The sequence below is a fragment of the Centroberyx affinis genome, unplaced genomic scaffold (assembly GCF_046629955.1).
Source record: "Centroberyx affinis isolate AG114_WGS23_722 - 3 ecotype Tasmania unplaced genomic scaffold, CSIRO-AGI_Caff_v1 ptg000987l_1, whole genome shotgun sequence".
In the NCBI taxonomy this organism is placed as follows: domain Eukaryota; kingdom Metazoa; phylum Chordata; class Actinopteri; order Beryciformes; family Berycidae; genus Centroberyx; species Centroberyx affinis.
The window spans coordinates 100,897-120,798 of NW_027279554.1; the positions used below are offsets into that span (position 1 = coordinate 100,897).

At 41.7% G+C, this 19,902-nt stretch overlaps 1 protein-coding gene across 1 annotated transcript in view; it reads right to left on the reverse strand.

Annotated features, from left to right (window-relative positions):
* Nucleotides 1-522: 522 nt before the first annotated feature.
* Nucleotides 523-19,902, reverse strand: part of LOC139646544 (collagen type XIX alpha 1 chain) — a 101,159-nt gene continuing 81,779 nt past the window's right edge. The window contains exons 33-49 of the mRNA XM_071522443.1: nt 18,316-18,369; nt 18,121-18,174; nt 17,177-17,221; nt 16,093-16,143; nt 15,815-15,859; nt 14,822-14,848; nt 13,593-13,646; nt 12,591-12,635; nt 12,255-12,299; nt 12,095-12,157; nt 11,612-11,647; nt 9,923-9,967; nt 9,226-9,369; nt 8,069-8,135; nt 7,788-7,928; nt 4,150-4,227; nt 523-808 (exon numbers count right to left, since the gene is read on the reverse strand). Of these exons, the coding sequence (XP_071378544.1) occupies nt 690-808; nt 4,150-4,227; nt 7,788-7,928; nt 8,069-8,135; nt 9,226-9,369; nt 9,923-9,967; nt 11,612-11,647; nt 12,095-12,157; nt 12,255-12,299; nt 12,591-12,635; nt 13,593-13,646; nt 14,822-14,848; nt 15,815-15,859; nt 16,093-16,143; nt 17,177-17,221; nt 18,121-18,174; nt 18,316-18,369 (1,113 nt within the window). The 3' untranslated portion in view covers nt 523-689. The remainder of the gene's footprint in view (nt 809-4,149; nt 4,228-7,787; nt 7,929-8,068; nt 8,136-9,225; nt 9,370-9,922; nt 9,968-11,611; nt 11,648-12,094; nt 12,158-12,254; nt 12,300-12,590; nt 12,636-13,592; nt 13,647-14,821; nt 14,849-15,814; nt 15,860-16,092; nt 16,144-17,176; nt 17,222-18,120; nt 18,175-18,315; nt 18,370-19,902) is intronic.

The following is a 19,902-nucleotide window of genomic DNA, read 5'->3' on the forward strand; positions in this document are numbered from 1 at the left end:
ATACATTCTAGAAGAAGCCGCTTAAAATAAATAGACATTTTTCCATATCAGACACATCTCCTGCACTTTGGTTTGCATAAGGACTTTCAAAAATCTATTATTTTCTCTCGCCTACACATAAAACAATAAATTTACCCACTCGCTCACCTAATCTCTCCCTCTCTCTCTCTCTCTCACACTCTCACACACACACACACACACACACAAACACACACACACACACACACAAGAGATTTACCTTTCGCCAATACAGTGGCATATCTAAATAACAACAGAAGAGTGCATAGCCATGCCCATTAAGAAGGCAAACAAATAATTAAGATAATTTTTTTTTCATACAGGATTGAACATGAAGAAACAAACTCATTTCATGGTCTTGAAAGACATAATGAGAATCAACATGGAATGCATTAGGTCACAGTAGGGGATGTGAAAACAAGAAATAATTTAAAAGTACAGCATTGCAAAAATTACTTAAAAGATTTCTATTGCATTCAAAACAAACCCATTAGCAATCCCAGAAAAAAAACAAAAAAACAACTGCATCCAAATGTTATTGTAAAGTGAACACAAGCAGCCAGTTGTGAGTCTGTCAGATATGGGCCGTCCTCTCTCGCTCCATGCCATGCCGCTGGCTGTGACTGGCTGTGTGGTTAAGAATGGAGCTGGGTGGCTGTTGTCGAACCGGACTAACCGTTCCTCCGGGATTGTAAGGCTGGAGGAAGACAGTCAGCGGGGTCACACCTCCCAGGGGGCCCGTGTGGCCCCGGAGAGCCAGGAGCGCCCTGAGAACTGATTCCAGGCAGGCCTTAACATAGAATTAGACATTAGTTCTTGTAGTGTGTTTACAGCTTATCATTCTTCAATAGGGCTTTTCAAACATCACTATGAAGAGATATTCAGCATTCTAAAAGTCATCTGACATTGGGATCTCAAGTTACTTAGCAACAGCTAGCAGCAGTGGCGAAGCTATCCACATCCTCCCTTCCCTCTCATACTCATACATTTTCTACTTTGTTCCATACAGTATCTCAACATAAAAGCGAGCCCTCTGTAGCTCCATTTACACCATGTGTGTCACAGTCAGACCAGTCACAGCACAACAAGCGAGCCCTGCCTCCCTGATCTGCCACTGTGTATGGATCACAGGTACTGCAGTCCTGTTTCTTCCCTGTGAAGACCACAACGTTCTTCTCATCAAGACCGGATCCATCTCCTGCTTAGCTGTCCACACACAAGCCATCAATTACTTTGTTGCCAGGCAGAGGACTATGGTTTCTATTGTCAATATCACTGCTAAGTAACTAATTTTCATTAAGTATGTTTTTTTCCAATTAGCTAAATCAGAGTTTTTATGGCAGACTTTAGGTAGTGGTGGTAGTGCTTACACATTAGCTACCCCACACAGCTAATGTGCCAAAGTGAGCATGACTTAGCTAGCATAGGAGCTTACACCTACTTGCTAGAAGATGGTAATGAAAGACTCAAGCCTAACAGGCGGGGGTTCCACTCACGAGGCGAGGGCAGTGAACAGCAAATAGACATCATGCCGCTGTCACACTCGCGTAAATTACCTCAAATTATTGGTTGCTTTTCATTCGCTGAGACATTTGCTGCCCTTTCTCCGGGGTTGTAACGTCCTCATGAGAACACACAATACCACAGTTGAAGTCTGTATCAACTGCTAGGAGGGCACACTCGCTCCCTGCAGTTAAACTGATAATGTGTGAGTTGTGTGCATTTCCTGTAACTGTGTGTGTGACTCATGTCGCAGGCGCCATGAACACGGTGGTGGGCCTTGTGTCCGGGGGGAACCTGCCGTATGTGGATGTGAGGGAGCAATGGCTATGGAAACATCGGCTGGCAGAAATAATGCAGCTCTTGTCCTATGTGCTCTGGCTGCTCCCACTGTGCAGGGACTGTAAACCCAAGAGTACAGGGAAATTTACCACCCTGATCTACAGCAGGTGGCTCTCTGGACTCAAAATGGCTTGTATTTTTTGCAGGACATGCTAGATATGGGTAAATCCTATTCAGTGGCATGCACAGACTCTGAAAGGGGCAGGGGTAAAAATCTCCAAAAGGGCAACTTCTGGACTGTGTGGTGGCTAAGATGCCACCCATGTAAATGCAACGTCTTAGGTTCAAAAATGGCCTTTTCTGTTTCTTTTCACTGTGAGCTGTCTGATAAAGCAGAAATACCATGAAACTAATCTTTAAAGGGCACTTCCCCAGAAATGCTAGGGGTGTCTGGGGGCATGGGTGAAATTTTTGAAAAACTTTAAAAACTGTTTTAAAAATATGGCTATTATTCAGACCAAAAGTAATACACTGTTAATGGTATAAAAAAGCATAGACAAGATAAATAGAGGCCTAGGTCTACAGTTGTGTTTACAGGCGAGTCCTAATAGTTGTTTCTCAATGCAGTTTGGCATCTCAGAATTTTGGCAGAGCTACAGACATTTTTTCTGCACAGATTTTTTTCTGCAAGAGAAGGAGGCAAGTGTCTTTTATAAGATTTTATGGAGAGGATGAAAACATTAATTTGGCCTTAAACGCTCACTGCTGACCAATTGTAAGCTGTTGAAGAGAGGTATAAGGCATGTGCACCAGGGTTGAATAGCCATATAATGGAAATACTGCTGTATAAATGCCCTTCAGACTGGTTATAAGCCCTTTTAGCTTATAGCTGCTCAGGTGGTCTGTGCAGCAATGCTTGCTTAGAAACTGTCTTGGTATTTCAATCTGAAAAGGGCACCTAGGACAAAAGGGCAGGGGCAATTGCCTCCTCTGCTTGCTCCGTGCACGCCTATGATCCTACTGGATAATCAAGGTTTTAACTTGGCAGCTATATCTGCTTGCCATGTGGGCTTTGGAACCAACACAATAGGCCAGTGCGGTCATGGCTGTTCACCCCAGCACCTCTGATTTCTCCTCTCCAGAGAAGTGACAGCTGAGTTGCCTTTGGCCAGTATGTGCATTATGTACATACGTAGGCAGGACGTGGGAGTTTAGGGTCAGTGAGCCATGGGCTGGAACTCAGAGAGGTAAGCCCATTTTTCATCTCTCCGACTAGCTAGAAGAGGCTATGTTTTTGGCTTATCGGAGCAAGGGGCTACGGCCTCCTGTGGGCCTTATAGCTTACTCCACTTGGGACATGCTAACATCTGGGGCCTTGTTCAACAGAGTTTCTGTTCAGGACAACAGCAAGCTGGGCTCCGCCACATGCTTTTGTCAGATTTTACAGAATGGGTGTCACTGCTCCTTCACTGACGCAGACAGTCCTCAGCATCTGTGCTACATGAAGGCATCTATTTTCAACACTGATTGTTGTAGGGCCTCTATTGGGGTCCCTGCCTGCCACAGAAGTGCCTCAGCTTCAGAAAGCACAGCACAATACAGGAGCTGTCTCCATCTCCTACAGGCTGAGATGCCAAATGAAGCTTGAAAGAGAATTTAAGGTGACTTGACATAACCCCAATGCTCTGATAGTGAGGTATTTCATCACACTTTTTTTTCCTTGAATGAGGGAGAAAACACGCTTGAGAATGCTGTACCTGTGATCCATAGAGGCATACTGTATGTAGAGGAGGCAGTGCTCCCATGTCACTGCTGTGACTGGTCTGTTTGTGACAGACGTGGTGTAATTGGAGCATCTGTGGTTGGATTGTTAGAGAGTGCTCTCCTTGGCGGAGATACTGTGACCTTAAGCTTCATTGGGCTATGGTTGGTGCCAAGTTATTGAACACTTGTTAAGTCATGTGAAAACTGGCAGTCATAATATCTTGGGACCATTCAAATTTCCATGTTATTGCTGTAATTCAAATGCTGTCATACTGTCAGTGATTGCTTGTAAATACACATTTTAAGTTAAAAAAGCCTCAAAAGTAAAGCAGAATAAAATGAAATACATTCTCCTGGACCAATCCTTCCTCATGTTCATTGCTGACCATAACAAAATGTTGGAAAATCAATGAGATATTATTCCCACAGAACCACTCCAAGTCTCTTGTCCTTCCCTGAACTTCACTGCCTGAAGAAGTAGGGCTGAGCTTCATTTCACCACATATTTCAACACACATAAGGTACAGTACATTACATAAAGTACCAAAACTATTACAGCCTCTCAGGCCAATGTGCAGGTCTTACCTGGTGGCCCTGTGGGTCCTGGGTCTCCTGGTAACCCCAGACCAAGCTGGCCTCGTTCTCCTTTCTGACCCCTGTAGCCTGAGGACAGACACAACACTCTGATTGGACTGAGTAAAACGCTTCAAAGATGGCAAGACCGGTGTGGTGTCATGTGGCAGGAGTTTGTGATAAGTAGGATTAGTACAAATGCCATATCATGTTATGTTACCATCAAAGGACCTTCAAGAATGAGAATAAACTTTCCAAAGAATACAACCTTTAGATTCGTCCAGGGACTTACGTATATAGATTGTCTTCTTGATGTTATAAACAGCATCAAAATGATTACAATGTCAAGCATCAACTCCATACTTATGTTTAGAGTAGCAGCTTTGGTAGTTGATGTAGAAATAGGCTACTCTGAATTCCCAGTTTCAAACCCAAGCCTTTGAATAATACAAAACCCACTGACATCCTGTCAAAATAGAAATGATCAAACAAGCCATCTGTGCTTTTGTCTTCGAAGTGAGAGGCATCATGGACTTGTATGGCCTTTCTGACAACACCAGGGCCGCAAGCAAATTGCTTTGAAGACTTCCAAACAGAGCAAAGAGGGTTTTTTTCAATCAGAGGTCAGATATGAGGATCACCAAGGACATCCACACGGGAAGAAATATAGGCCTAATCAAAGGGTGATTCCTTCAACAGAAAGGAATAATCATGTCTATTCACGACAAGTAGACTCTGATGCTCAAAAAGTTCAGAAGGGATGTAATTCTGAAGGAAGACGTCATACATCATCGGCAAATGAACTAAAAACTAGTGATTTAACAACAATATGCACACAGCTTATTCTGTTCGGTCACAGAAAGAAAATTAGATTCACTCGTGTTAAAATCATGTTCAGTATTTTCTAAAGATGGTGATTGGCTGCTGCACACTCAAATATATAAAAATAAGTTCTACTGTGAAGAACACAAGCACATGCTTCTCATGTCAAAAAAGAGGGTAATGAGTAGAAAATCAAAGCATTTGCAAGTTTTCAACCCAGTCCAGTAAGTGTGTCGTTCATAGAAATATGCACACAAACACATCCTATTCATAAGGCTTTATCAGAATCACTCCATGCAAACTCATACCAAATAAAGCCGATAAGTCTTTACAGTTCAAAACAGCAGCATACCAAGTCAGAATGTGAGGGGCTGTGAAAATATTTCCCCACGAGGCACTTAAAGTAATGGAGTCTCAGGACCAGTGGTTGCATGGAGTGCATCAGAAACATTGACAGAAGTATCAAGCATTGCACTGCCAGGCCCAAAGGGGAAACGCTTCAGCGCTTACAAGGCAGAGAAAATCTCAGAAAAAAGGCTTATGAATGCTCCCAAACTGGGTCTCAAAGAGAGAGGGGCTATCCACACATTGCCGCAATAATGAGACTTCTTTCAACACTCACGGTGCCTGGGGCATTCATTCAGGGAGGTGACGTTCCATGGAGAAAAGAGCACTGTACCTTAAGCAAAAAAATACTGAATAGTACACAGGGCAGTAAGTTTGGGTGGCACGTTGAATTGGTGCACTCACTGATAAAATGCCTTTGTGTGTCTTTACTTGGTTGAAAATTAACTGTATCAAACATTTCTAGAGGCACTAATGCACAAAATACGATAATGAAAAATAATGTTGCCACAAAGTGGTTTTTCATGCTTGATTGATAGGATTGCAGTCCTGCACCTGTTGCACACCGTTGTAAACATCGATAACAGCAATATCTCTTTATTCATGCTATGTCTAACAAATGAAAAGGCAAACCTTTCTTTGAGCAGCTGCTCCATCAAAGACCAATTACTGTGGGATATTTACCGATATTTACCATTCTGTACAGCACAATGCAGAGCATTTCTGAGATATAGTTTACAGCCCGATATCATGAAGAAAACAGTTTGTTTTGCTCAGTATTACTTAATAAACATACACAGTAACCTTGAATAGAAAACTAAAAAATATTGGTTAAACAAAAAGGTAACACAATGACTTACATCAGTGAGGATTTTCATTACGATCTCAGGAAAAGATGAATAGAATGATAAATGAACAATCAATTACAACAAAAGACGCAGAAAAAAACAGAAAAAAAAAAGAACTCCCTCCCTGCATGTATGCTTCCTTATGGATATTCTCTAACAGCTTGAGACTATAACCCACGTGAAATCAAACCATGAGGAAAAAAAAGACTGTGAATTCAACAGAGGGGTTATTTTTCTCCATAAACTATTCATTTTGGCATATTGGAGAAGAAGTCAAATTGGATATTCCAGAGGAGCACAGTCTCCAGTGGAGGATGACGAGAAATAATGAGGAAATATTACCCCAAACTCTCTCCCCAGCTGAGTGGAGGCACGAGTCAACAAAGAAAAAATTAAAAAGTTGTTGAATTTTTGATTTATCAAGGGAAATAACTTTCCTCTTTATTTTCAATAAATATTTATTGCAAAGCTGCATCAAGAATCACCTATAAAACACTCTTTTGAAGCATACAAAATAAAACAGGCAAAACAAAATCCAAGACATCGTGTGTAATGCAAACGGCATTTACACAGCACAAATATTTATAGTCTAATAGTCGCATTCTTTTACTATATTATTGACGACTGAAAGCAGCATCTTATATTATAGTAGTGAGTTAAATTGTAAATGGTCTTGAATGATGTGAGGTAGATACAAAGCTCAAAGACAGAGGCCAATGCAGTGGTGCTTTGATCTGCACCAGCACACAACACACTGCTGTCTCTTCAAAAGTTAAGACACCGTAGTTCTGCTGCAGGTGTAGGATAATTCTAAGCAAGTCCGAGAAAGGTATAAAGCCTGAGCAGCAAACCATTAGTGATGTACGGGTAGTATGAGCAGTCAGAAAGTTGTACCAGTTTGATAAAGAATGTCCGCCCTCTTTCCTGACTACGCTCCTTTTTGTTTTTCAGAGCTTTCTTTCACGGGGTGAGGTATCAATACTGGGGCTCTTCCCTGTCCACACTGATATTACTTTATCTTATTCTCAGCCAATTCTTCGTTTGTCTTCACATTTCCCAGAGCAGAGAGAGCCGCTGCGCACCACACTCCTGGCCTTTCCTCTGCTTCCCGCCCCTCAGTCTGCATTGATATATGGGTCTAGCAGGAGAGAAATACCCATGAATCCCTACAACAAAGTGTCAGTCTACATTGGTGCCCCCCCGGTCTTCATCACAGGCGATCTCTAGCGCGTCATTTCAACTCTTTACATACAACAAAACATCTTTTACTGAAGTGTGGTCGCTCTCCACAGACTTTAACCTTTCAAACTGCAGCCTTTGTTACACAGTAATGTACTGGAGGCTGCCTCCCTTCAATACAATAGGTTATATGAGTGGTACAGTATGAGGCAGTTGGAGAAACTGTTTGAGGTGCTACAGTAAGTACATTAAAGCACCACTGAGGCGTACACATATATATGGTATGTCTACACACATAAATGTCACTTTGTTCAGTTACAAACAAAGGGTTAATTCTCAGGTTTCACCAATAGTTTAGGGCAATCGAAGGTTAAGAGTGTTATTTCTAGTTCAAATTTTAGCAGTAGTGGAGAGCGTTAACGTCCAGCAGTTCAGCTTCTAGCTTGTGGTTCCTACCTTGAGGACCAGGAGGTCCAGGTTCTCCCGGAGTGCCTGGTAGACCGTCCTTGCCGGGGGGTCCTGGAGGCCCTTGCTGAACTTGCGATGCTAAAATGGCTGCTGGAGTCTTTTGCAGCATGACATACCTGGATAGCTTCTCTACAGGGGGGAAATTAATATTCACGTTTAGAATGTTTAGAGATAACACTGGAGAGAAAAAGATAAAATAGAGCGAGATAATAAAGAGAAAAATGGATACAGAATAATATGGGGAACAGTTTTGGAGGCAACATCTGTACCTTCAAAGACCCTCAATACTTCATTTCGAATAAACGTTTTAATTTCCTCCATGGAGCTGGCATCATTCTGTGTGGTGGGGGGGAGAAGCATACAAACTTCACTAAAACATATTTAACAGATTAAGAGAATGCAATTAAGAGACAGCAGTAATTCATGTTTTATTCACAGAGAAATGACAGCAAAGGAGATAAAGAGATGAAAGTTATCATGGCATAATAATCAACTTGCTGCCTGCCATGTCTCTCAACCCAAAGACTGCTTCTCCAAATTTTGCGTTGAAAACAATGGCAGGGAGTGCAGATTACTGTTCAAAGTCTACTTTATAATTATTGTCTGATCCTATGTTGCATTATAACACAGCATTTTTCTTTGTACCTAGCTGAAAAGAGGCGATTGAAGCAAAATTGATTTTTTGGAAGCACTGTATGAAAAGATTTGTTGCCGTTTCTTTATGTCCATCTTTCAGTAATAAATTATATTAGTCTATATGCTTTGACTGGTGAAAGAATAGATTGCCATGCCAGCTTTCTATGCTTTTAAAGCTAACTGCATACAGTAAAGCCAAGGCAAACATACAACAATAAATGCTCTGCCACTAAAAGGATTTCAACATCCAATATAAGGTTGGTGTGCATCGCCACGGTTCTAACAAGACATGACACTTAATGTCAGTCATGGCACTTTGCAAGGCCCCTACTCCATAAACAGTGGCGTACACTTGCAGCTGGACCTTGAGTCTCAGCATTCAAAAGCATGCCTTTCATCTCTGCCGAGAATGTTATATAACTTATGTAAATGTGTATGTCTAAAATGTCTGTGACACTCGGAGGTGTTTTCAATGCTCTACTCCCACATATTTCTGTCTTTCTTTCTGTCTGTGTCTCTATCTCTCTCTCCCGCTCCTTCCCTCTCTGACCTTCTGTTGCGCTTAGTTGATCAGGAGTGGGAAGCGTTGAGCAGAAAGAGAACAGCAACCTCACTTGCAAAGCCTCATTTGATGTTTCATACAGAAATCTGTGGCTGGCTGCACCATTTTCCATATGGGGGACGAGAAATGTGCTAGTTACACAAGCTTGGGAAGTAGGCTGATGTGTTTTAATCATCTGGGAGGATAGTCTATGTTTACTGAGAGGTATTTGCAAATTTTCCAACTCACCAAGAGGTTTACTGTACCCAAGGGTCCTGGAGGGCCGGTGTCTCCTTTTTGGCCTCGAGGTCCTATTGGTCCGATCAGTCCAGCATCCCCTGCCCGTCCCCTCTCGCCCTGAACACCTCTCTCTCCGGGAATCCCTGGGTCACCCTGCAGTAATGGAGCCCAGACACGTCACAACTGATTTTTTTGATGGATTGATGTAGGCACTGGCCATACCGTTTGCTCCAATTTAGTTCCAGTTGAGCTCTATAAACATTAAAGCTGTAGGACCAGGGAGAAGGTGGCATATGATGCAACACTGACATTTCTCTTTTCAGGCTTGACTCATACCGGTGCTGTATCATTAAACATGCTGTACACAATCACCCATTACTCTTATTGTGTCCACTCACTCACCTCTCCTGAGGGACTGTAGCCAATTGTAAATCTAGGAGCCTCACTTTCTATCCTCTATTACCAGCATTTGCAATAGATTACTGTAGAAGTGTGACAGAGCTCTTTAATTGTGCCTTGCAAATACAATAGGAAACTGCATTGAGCTGTAAATGCCTTTATCTAGTGCTTATGCGCTCGCAGGGATTAGTCACATTTTGTGCAGAAGTGAAGACTTTCATTAGTATTCATCAAAACCTTTTTGTGCATGATATTTTGCCTCATAAAAACAGCTTGCTTTTAGGAAAACAGGAATGAAAGTACTCACACGTTCTCCTTTGGATCCTCTGTCCCCTGCTCTACCTGTGGCTCCCTGAGGAAAAAACAGCAGAAAAAAATACAAATTATACAACTTTCAACTTGAATTTGAACACTTTGTTGTGAAGGCAAAACAGTAACTAAGAAATTATGTTGATCCTGAAGCTAAATTCATCACCCACTTTCTTTCTACTCCCCACAAAGTATTGATATTCAGTTATAAACAGAGACCAACACAATACTCCAACATCTTCCATTATTCAGTCTTCCACATTTGCTGCACAGATCAGTGTAATTTAAATTCACCATATTGGTATATTGGTATATTGTTCAGATTTACATATTTGGCTCCGACATGCAGAAGTTTCTGTTCCTCTGGCTTATAAAACTGTATGCAAGCTCAACTACTATTGCTTGAGTTTGTAAAAATATACACTTATCAAACTATACATTGATTGCTTCTTACAGGGCTTGGGTGTATTGCTTGTATAACGTCTCTATGTATAGTGTTTCACCTTCTGCAATGTCATGGCTCCTCTGCATCACTCCTGTTTCGTCTGAGAACTGCCTGCTTTCCTACCAACTGTCTCTACTGTATAGAGGGGCTGGGAAAGAAAATACCTGTCTCTGGCTTTATGTCACAACATCTTGTGTCTTCCAATCCCTCCCTGTCACTCCTCATTGCTTTCCTTTACTGCGCTCACAGCATTACCTCTGGGAGCATCTTTGTATCAATTTCCTGCAGGATTACAGGAGCCATGCAAAAGACAATCTGGCATGATGTGGTTTTAAAGCGGGCATCTCTTTGTGATGCTGTTCTCTTCTGCCTGCTTTAATCTGCAGCACTCTGTATTCCCCAATGCCTGATGGGAGGCTTAAATCTATCATCTTGCCCACTGAAATGTGCTTCCCTGAGCATTACATTAAACCTCAAAGCAGTGTGCAAGGAATCTAGGCAGAGGAGGAGCAAAGCCACCTGCTAGATGGCACTGTTGCCCCACCAAACAATCACACAGCAAGGCAGAGAGACATGAGGCAACACAGCAAGGGTAAAAATCTAGAATGGCTCTGTGCAATGGTGAGATTTTGATGGAAGAATAATAACTAATAATAAGAAGAAAACAATAAACAGTCAGACCTGTCATTCAGGTATTAGGTGACAAAGTGTCACACATCAGAGAACAGTATTATTCATAGAGTATCCAGTTAGGGCATTAGATTGTATAATGTGTTAGGCATGGCTATGCTTGGCAGATGTGTTTTGCATTCTGTGAACCCATTCTGTATGTACTTGTGTGGTATAGAGTGTACAACAATTTCCATCTCGTCCCCTAAAAAGCAGTCTTTACAGCACTATTTGTTTCAGTTTTTCTCAGGTTCATCTAAACACTTATCAGGCAGGAAAATGCATATTTAATATAAAAGTCTGCTGCCCTCTATTACAAACATTTTATCATTGCCTGAAAGCATTAACTGTATAATTAGGATAAAAAGACTAAAAGTCAACAAAGCCTTAAATCTGCAGGATTCCATTTAGTTCTTATCGTTAAAATGCTCAAATATGCAAATACGTTTAATGCACTCTTAGGATGCTGTAGCTTGGGGGGAGAGATAAAAATCTGCTGTGCCATCTCTCTGTAGCTCGGCTGCTGTGAAGCAAATTCTATAAGGGGATTTGCAACGTGTTCACACAGCTCACCTCGTATCCAGGAATTCCATCTTTTCCAGGTCTCCCCTGCTCAAGGAGCACAACAAAAACAAAGACATTTGTATCAGCTCCCACCTTCGATTGGATCAGCACTGTTGCACTCCTAGTAATCTCCACAGTTAATGAGATATCTCAACCATGGGATAATGATCCTGATTGCTGTGCGAACACTGTTCCATTCTGTGCTTACAGCGAAAATTACAGAAACCATCTCTGATGGTAATTACATACAGTAATGTAATCATCTGCAGGACAAGTGATAGCTAACATGCTTATTTTCTCCATATTGTCCTTGAATCATGTTCTTTTTTCCACACAAGGCTAAAACAACAATGGGTAAAATTGCTGATGCAATAGAGCAGTCTGTTACTCAAAGCCCTGTTTCCATCCTGGACTTCATTGGAGGGTGCTTTGGCAGCCTCTCTAGTAGCGAGTATAAAGGGAAGAGCTAAAGCATTCACGTAGCGTCCTTACAGGAACACCTTGGGGTCCCTCGGGCCCTGGGAATCCTGTCTCTCCGATCGGCCCCCTCTCACCCTGCCAGAGAACAGAAACAGCCCATGTGTCAGTCGGCAGTGACAAAGGAATGACGCGCGGATTGACAGCTGAAAGAGAGTTAGGGGCTGAGGCTCACCGGCTCTCCTGGGATCCCTGGCTCTCCACGAGTGCCGGGCTTCCCCTGTCAATCACGTACATAGGAAGAGAACAGCCCGTGTTAGACAGGTCCTCAATGGTGTCATATCTACTGCACCTCTGCAGCCTCCCATTTATAATGTACCAACCAGCCTACTATAGCTACCCAACAGCGCACACTTTCTTTCCACAAGTTCTTCTTATATCCAGTATAATATTATTATTATGGAATTATTTAGATCGCTGCTATTCTGTGTACTTTATGAACATTGTCAATAGAGATGATTGATCAAGGAGGCGTATAAGTCTGAGTAAATGAATAGAAATCATTACTTACTAAAGGACCTGGTATACCAGGCTGGCCAGGAAAACCAATATCACCCTGAAGGAAAAGTTCCAGCCATGTTAGGTGACACACACATAAAATAAAGCACACATATAAATCACCATGATGTGAAGCAGACACACAGAAACTGATGTCAGAAACTGTCAATATAGGGGCAACATGGGTACTCTTTGGCTCCTCAATCTTTGGACAATCTTTCAGGCAATCTTTCAAAAAAATAAGAACACACGCTGTACTCAGACAAACCTCTAACATGGATTTATGATAAACAGCCTCTTTATGAGCTTAAGTCTTCTCCATTTTTCAACAGGAGACACTTTGCATATGTCACACCTTTTTGACAATATTCCCCTAAAGGATAATTCACTCTGGATGCCATGGAAACAGAAACACTACACCATCCCAACACACCACACACACACACACACACACACACACACACACACACACACACAGTCATAAACTGTCAATCAGTGTCAACTTTGCCATCCAGATTTTGATGTAGGAAGTTGTGAAAAGTTGCATGTAGTGTTAATTTTGTTCCATGGAGGTAAATGCAGTGAGGAGTGATTTCTCTGAGCAGACTTTAATACAAAACAGTACAACTTGTACGATAAAACTCTAAACTGAACTATATGAAGGGTTTGATTCCAAAATGCTATAGCATACTGTATATCCATCTCAGAAAGTTTCTGCAGTCAATATTTCAAAAAGTGCAGGTGATTGAATTCTCCAAAACATAATTACTTTCCATTAGGATGACTCATAACTTTAATAGTAACCCATAATGTATTTCACTTTCACACCAGCAAGCATTTTTTAAGAGTTGGCTTCAGTTTTCTCAAATGCTGGATATCTCATTTTAGAACGAAACTGTTCAAATGTACTGTAATGCGAATGAGGTACAGGAGAAGCACATTCCCTCACTCTGTAATCTGGTTAGGTCATGGCGGATGAGAGAGTCCTCTGGGCCGGTACTGTTATGTAGCTTACCTTGGCACCGGGTAGTCCCTCAAGCCCCGGTAATCCCATGGCCCCTGGTTCCCCCTGCAACACATGACACACCAATTACTATGTCACCAAGAAAAAGTCACCGCTGAGATAAAATAAGTGTTTCTAGTTCCCCCCTCTCCCTTACCAAAAATGATGATGCTATTTTTGTCTCGCGCTCTGTAGGATTACGAGTTTGTTGAAAAGGTATTCAAAGGCAAAGGGTATTATTCTAAGATTGTCAATATATGTTTATCATGTAGATAAAAGCTTCATTATGGCAATTAAATTCATTTCTGTCAGATTTCACACCATTCACATCTCTCCTCTTGATAGCCTTGGTTGGGTATTATAGTAATGCAACTATTTATCAGTTTTAATGCAATCCCAGGAGGACAGTGGTCCACTGTACTACACTATATGTTCTATGACATACACTGTCACAGCTTGTAGGGTATACAAGAGATCGAAAAAGAGCTCCATTTGAAAATTACAATTAGACTGCCTTCTGGAACTAAAAATAGAGACCAATTCCCTGCGCTCGAAAAGTGATGGCCTCTATCTGCCTCATCTTGCTCAAGCTGCCATGGAGAAATGCCATTACACAGTATAGAGGGGCAACGGGCGCTGACATAGACGGATTGTGCAGGTAATTGTCACACATGTAGATTGTCATGAATAAGCGAGTGTGGCTAAGGGGAGAGTGGGCCAGCCAGAGGATCAGCTGTGAGACGGATTGGGGCAATTCCGCCACAGCTCCGGAGCCGCTCACACAATTTATTAAAATGTCAAATTAACATGCTGGTGAAAAATCGCTCTGCAACAAAACAATAAAAAATGCAATTGGCCCCATGAGAATAAAGAATTCAAGTTGATACCAGAAGTGTCGAATTGTTTCCACGTCTGTGTGGATTGTTTCAGGATTCGGAGAGGGGGCAGGGCATTAAAAGGGATGTACAAAGAGTAGAGAGGGTTCATAGGTTTCTGCTGGTAAGACAATATGGCACAGCAATTTCATACTGGCAGCAGATATGATCGGTTTTTTTGTTGGGTGTTGGAGTTCTACTGAGTGTGGCTAAGTGCTCAGACTTGAGGTATTGACTTATGGTGTAGTAAGCCATAGAGACAATGTTAGAAAGCAACTAGCTACTCTGACTTCTCCATTTTGTTGGGCAGTACACAAGAGAAATACTTTATACAAATATATTCCACAATTGAAAGGTTCTACTCACCGCAGTTCCATCATCTCCTTTGGGACCCTTAAAAAAAAGAAAATGACAGATCACTCCAGTGAATATGACAACTGCTAACATAAAAGTCATAAATAAACTTTGAAACATTCAACTGGTATGGTTTGCAGCTATGTTAGTGTCATTACAATTTGTAGTGTTCATAATTGTTTTCTTTTTCTTCCTATTTCTGAATGTAAATCATTACATTGTGTTATATGTAACTTTTCTCAAAGATTAAAAATTAAGTATCAAGCTCATATAATATAATCTGGTTATGACACAGTGCTGATGCTTAACAAACATGTGCCATGCATGTTTCAGGTCTTGGTTTCAACAACCTCCAAAAATAAGGAATTATTGCCAAACGAGGCCCCTGGTCCCTCTTAACACTGATTAAGATGCTCTCTTATTGATTGCTCCAGTGGAGCTGTTTGGCTGTGATGGATGCAGTATGGGGAGAAGCATCCTCAGGATTCAGCTGTGCTCCATGTGCATTGTGCACTGGGGAGATTTGAGTGTCTATTTTTTTTTTCGTCACCACCTGAAGTGTTGGTTGTGGCGGATGGATCCCTGCAGGGCCTGTGAGTGAATGTCTCCCGGGATTGGACAAGATTACCGACTGTCTGATAAGAGGGAGCAGGGGGAGCTGATAAGCAAATCGGGTCACTGCGACTTGGCACTGTGCAGAGCGGCTGAAGTTCTGAGTCCATTCTGCATATCAACGATGTTGTGCTGTCCTGGGGCTGGTCAGAGACACCTGTTTGAGAGTCAGGGGGCCTCTTAGCCTTCGCCAACCAGCGGCTCTCAATGAACATGACTGACTGTGATATAGGGGCCTCAGAAGGCACGATAACACCGCAGGGCCAGTCAGATTGTTTGTTATTCACGTCTCCCAGGCTGTGCAGCTCATACAGTATCAGCGTGCCTGTGTTAGAGTTATTCCATAGTACACTGTAACAGATTTGCTTCAGGCACAACAACGATTATTCTTACCGGAGCACCAGGAGCTCCAGGAGGTCCTAACATTGCTCCGCCACTCTGAAAAGATATTTTTTTGTTATTGTTTCATGACTAAATGTGTTCACAATGTATAGGGAGAGAAATAAAAATTCAGTTTCTAAGCCACATAAGTCAAACACATTTTCCTAAACTGCATGCACAGATTCCTTTCTGCCAATATGATGGAAGGTCTACGTGCGCTAAAACATGCACTCTATTACCCGCGGACATGTGTTACATCGCTGAGATAATGTCATGTGAAAAGTCTTTACCTGGAGCTTGTACAGGCTGCTCATCCCATTGCCCTCCACATAGGGGACACCCTAAAACACAATCATAGCAGTGAACCGGACATCTCTTCTCAGACCTTCCCTCCTGTTCTGCAGGTTTTATGCATCTATAGTCTTGCAGAAAACTATACAGTAGGTCTGGAGCGGTTATACACTGTTAAGCCCTTAAATGCTACATGAGAGAGATCAATAGCTCAACCGCCTGGTGATTACAAAAAGGGGGAGGAAGGGGGGAAGAGAGAGGGAGAACAGAGAAGAACAGAGAAGAACAGAGAGCCGTGCACTTATTTAATCCTCGAGGCGCTGGTAACTCAAAAACTGCACTATCTGAGAAGTACAAAAGAGCACACTGATTAAAAGAGATTGGGCTGTAAGAACTAGATAATCTAGACTTCTTGGACAGTATAAGAGCAGAAAAGAATGTTTTCCCCATGATGGATTGGAGGAGGGCGGCTATTGTAAATGGAGAGAAGGAGTCAAGGTTCTCATTTAGAAGCAAGTGGATGCCTGTGCCCTTTTCAGGCCACTGAGCCATCCCCTGTCCTCCCCGACTGCAGTTTATGAGACCGGGGTGTGGGGGGGCACAGCAGGTTCAAGGGGACGGCTGATGAATTATAGATTTGCCTTTGGAAGTGCTTACTCACTGGCCTTTTAAAGGGAGGGAACATGATTCATTGCCAGCGAGCAGGTCGCCACAATCTCATCATATTTGTACTTGTTCGTCAGTTGTGTTACTCTCGTTACACTAAACACTGTGAGACTGAGCAAAATGAAGTGCGCTGATGGTCGTTTCCGCAGGAAGAAATGCCAACGCAGAGTTGTGGCCCTAACCTTTACTAAATTTGGAGAAAAGAAGATGCTTGTGCAATGTGGATAAAAGCCAGAAGTGATGTTCAAACATTTTCAACATGCAAAGAATGTAGTTAGTCAGGTACTGTAACTAGATAACATGTACATAACGTGTATTGGAGAGTACATGTGAAGGCTCTGGAGAACACATGGCCCTAACAGAGCCACTGTGAGTCATTGTCACCAGCTGCTTCTTGATGAGGGAGGAGGAACTTACCGGAGGCCCTGGAAGCCCTGCTCTGCCTGGGGGGCCTTCATTCCCCTGCCAAACACAAACCATTAAAGACCTTAGAGCAAAGGGATTCTTCATCATGGCTTTGCCTGGAAATATATATCAAGCATAGTTCCATGCTAGCACAATCCAACTATATGGAACCACACTTGCCAACCTTGAGAGTCCAGAAATAGGGAGATTTTCAAAGCCAGAGCAGGGGGGAGGGGGCTGGGTGTCCTCCCCCGGAAAAAATACGATTCAGAAACCTTGTTTGCTGCACTCTGGTGACTTTTTATGTATAAAATAGCATTGGAAATATAGTACAAAAACTGCATCTGCATCTTTTAATTTGAATTAGAGCATGAAGCTCTATACATAAGCATTTGGCTCCCACCACCACTGGACAAATAACCATAGAGACTACATTTTTACATTTTTGGCATAATGTATTTTATTGACCGTTTGGAAACAGCACTGATAATATAGGGCGTAGATTTGTTTGAGTTACTATTTTCAACAAATATGGTAAATTAGCAGATTTTAAAATTTGATCAAAATATAGGAGAAACTCAGGAGAAATGACACCATGGGAGAAAATCAGGAGTCTCCCAGGACAATCGGAAGGGTTGGCAAGTATGGAACCACAATGTGTAAATCTGTATCATATATCATATATGTCATTTTTTCTTTCATTTTACCATTAAAGATTAATGATGGAACTGGAAAATAGTGGAAAATAGTGAATAAAGAAATGTTACTTATGTTGCAAGTGACAGCCATATATTCATCTACCTATCTGAGCAATTACCATGTACATTAGCTAAAATGGCTTTATGAGTAAGGCATATAGTGAGCACATCCATCTACTGTATGCACAGAACCCAGGAAGACATAAGACTTGCTACCTGCACTATGCAGACAAAAGCTTTATCAGTAAAACACCTTACTTTCTCTCCTTTGGCTCCGGTTTGGCCCATTGGACCGGGTCTACCCATAAGCCCCTGCAAACAGAAGAGCATCCAACAGTGAAATCTGGTCTACACCTAAATAGAAAAGCCTTGAACATGTCATGATACAAAGACCTTTAACAATATAGAGGTGCTTTGTGGTGTGTTATTTTGAAATAGAGTGGGGCTGCTTACTGGGGCTCCTGTACGACCCGTTACACCTGGAAGTCCTGGTACCCCAGACGAACCCTGGAAGAGACACAGTGGATTAAGATTTCATTTCATTTCTCAATAACAAAGATAATTCACATTAAATGTTATAGCAACAATGCACCTATGTGGCTCATTCAAAAACATGTGGGCTTTTAAAGAAACATAAAGTGAAAGGGTGTAAAGGGAAAGATGCCCTCATTCCGATGTGCAAATCTTTCACCAAGACCCACATGCGCTTTAGTGCTCCATGCTCCACTCTGCCTTGCACCTATTCTTAGGTAAGATGAGGACTTTGTTTTCTTTGAAAGGTAACAGGTGTAATGAAGACTCCCTGCGGCGAACGCCAAGCCTACTCACAAACTTGTGAACACGCTCTCTTACACGCCAAGTAAAAAATTAATTATGTTCGGTCCATCTGCAATGCTTATCTGTCAAGTTTAATTTCCCTTATAAAAACATATCGCCAGACATCCAGGCTTCCTCCCTTGGTTCAATTTAACAAAGTAATGGGTCACTGCTGTGATTCACAAACCATGGTGCGTGGGGAAGTTTCCACCTAGTGAGAGACTATTGAGTAGTCACACAAAGCCTTTTCAATGTTTTATTACTGAAAATAGAATTAAATAAATAAGTGAAATAATCATGAAAATGTAGAATTTATTGATATGTTCCCAAGGTGTCCCAGCTGAATTAATGGCTGTTTGCGACACAGTAAGAAGACACTTTCACAGCATTCTGTTCACAGCACTGAAGAAAATAACTACCGCAGTTACACAAATCATCTGTTTATGCAATAATTTGGGACAATATGGAGAATTTCAGGTATGATTTTCCTGCGCCTCTATGTGCTGCCAAAGTGTACAAACACTTATACTCTTCATCAGTCTGATGATGGATCTCTGCTCTGTTGTTTGTGTCAATTACAGGCCAACGTCACTTAAGGGGACGGGGGGCAGAGTAAGCCAAAGGAGGAGATGAGTTGTATTTATGTTGTACCGATGTTCCCACAGTAGAAATCTAACAACAGAAAGTACAGCGCCTATAAAAGTAGAGCCAATGAGTTTAATTTTAATTTTTTATTCATGTATTGCCTATAATTCTTATATTCATCTAAATTGTACCTTATTTTATCCTGTGCTATTGTAATATGCTTTGGCAATGGCAACACTCAATATTACTTGATTCCTGCCAATAAAGCTTTTTCTGAAACGGAATCTGAAGTGTTGCAATGTTTAATTTTACTGTGCTACATTTAATGACATTCCTACATGCAGCATCTGTATTCCTTTTCACAGATGAGAAATGTTATTTGTTTTTCATTTGTTTTGGTGTTTGTTGGATTGTGGAGATTGCATTTACATGCAATTATTATTACCATTCATTTTGTTTAGAGGGAAAACAACTTTTAATAGGGCTGAAGAGAATGTTTTTTTTCATTGAGCATATCAAGTCTAATAACAAATGTGCCTGTTAGTGTAATTCTCATTCTCTCTCGCCATTGCAGTTCATTGCTAAAAGATGACCTATGAATTGCTTCTCAGTACTTCTAAAGAGGCTTGTTTTATAATT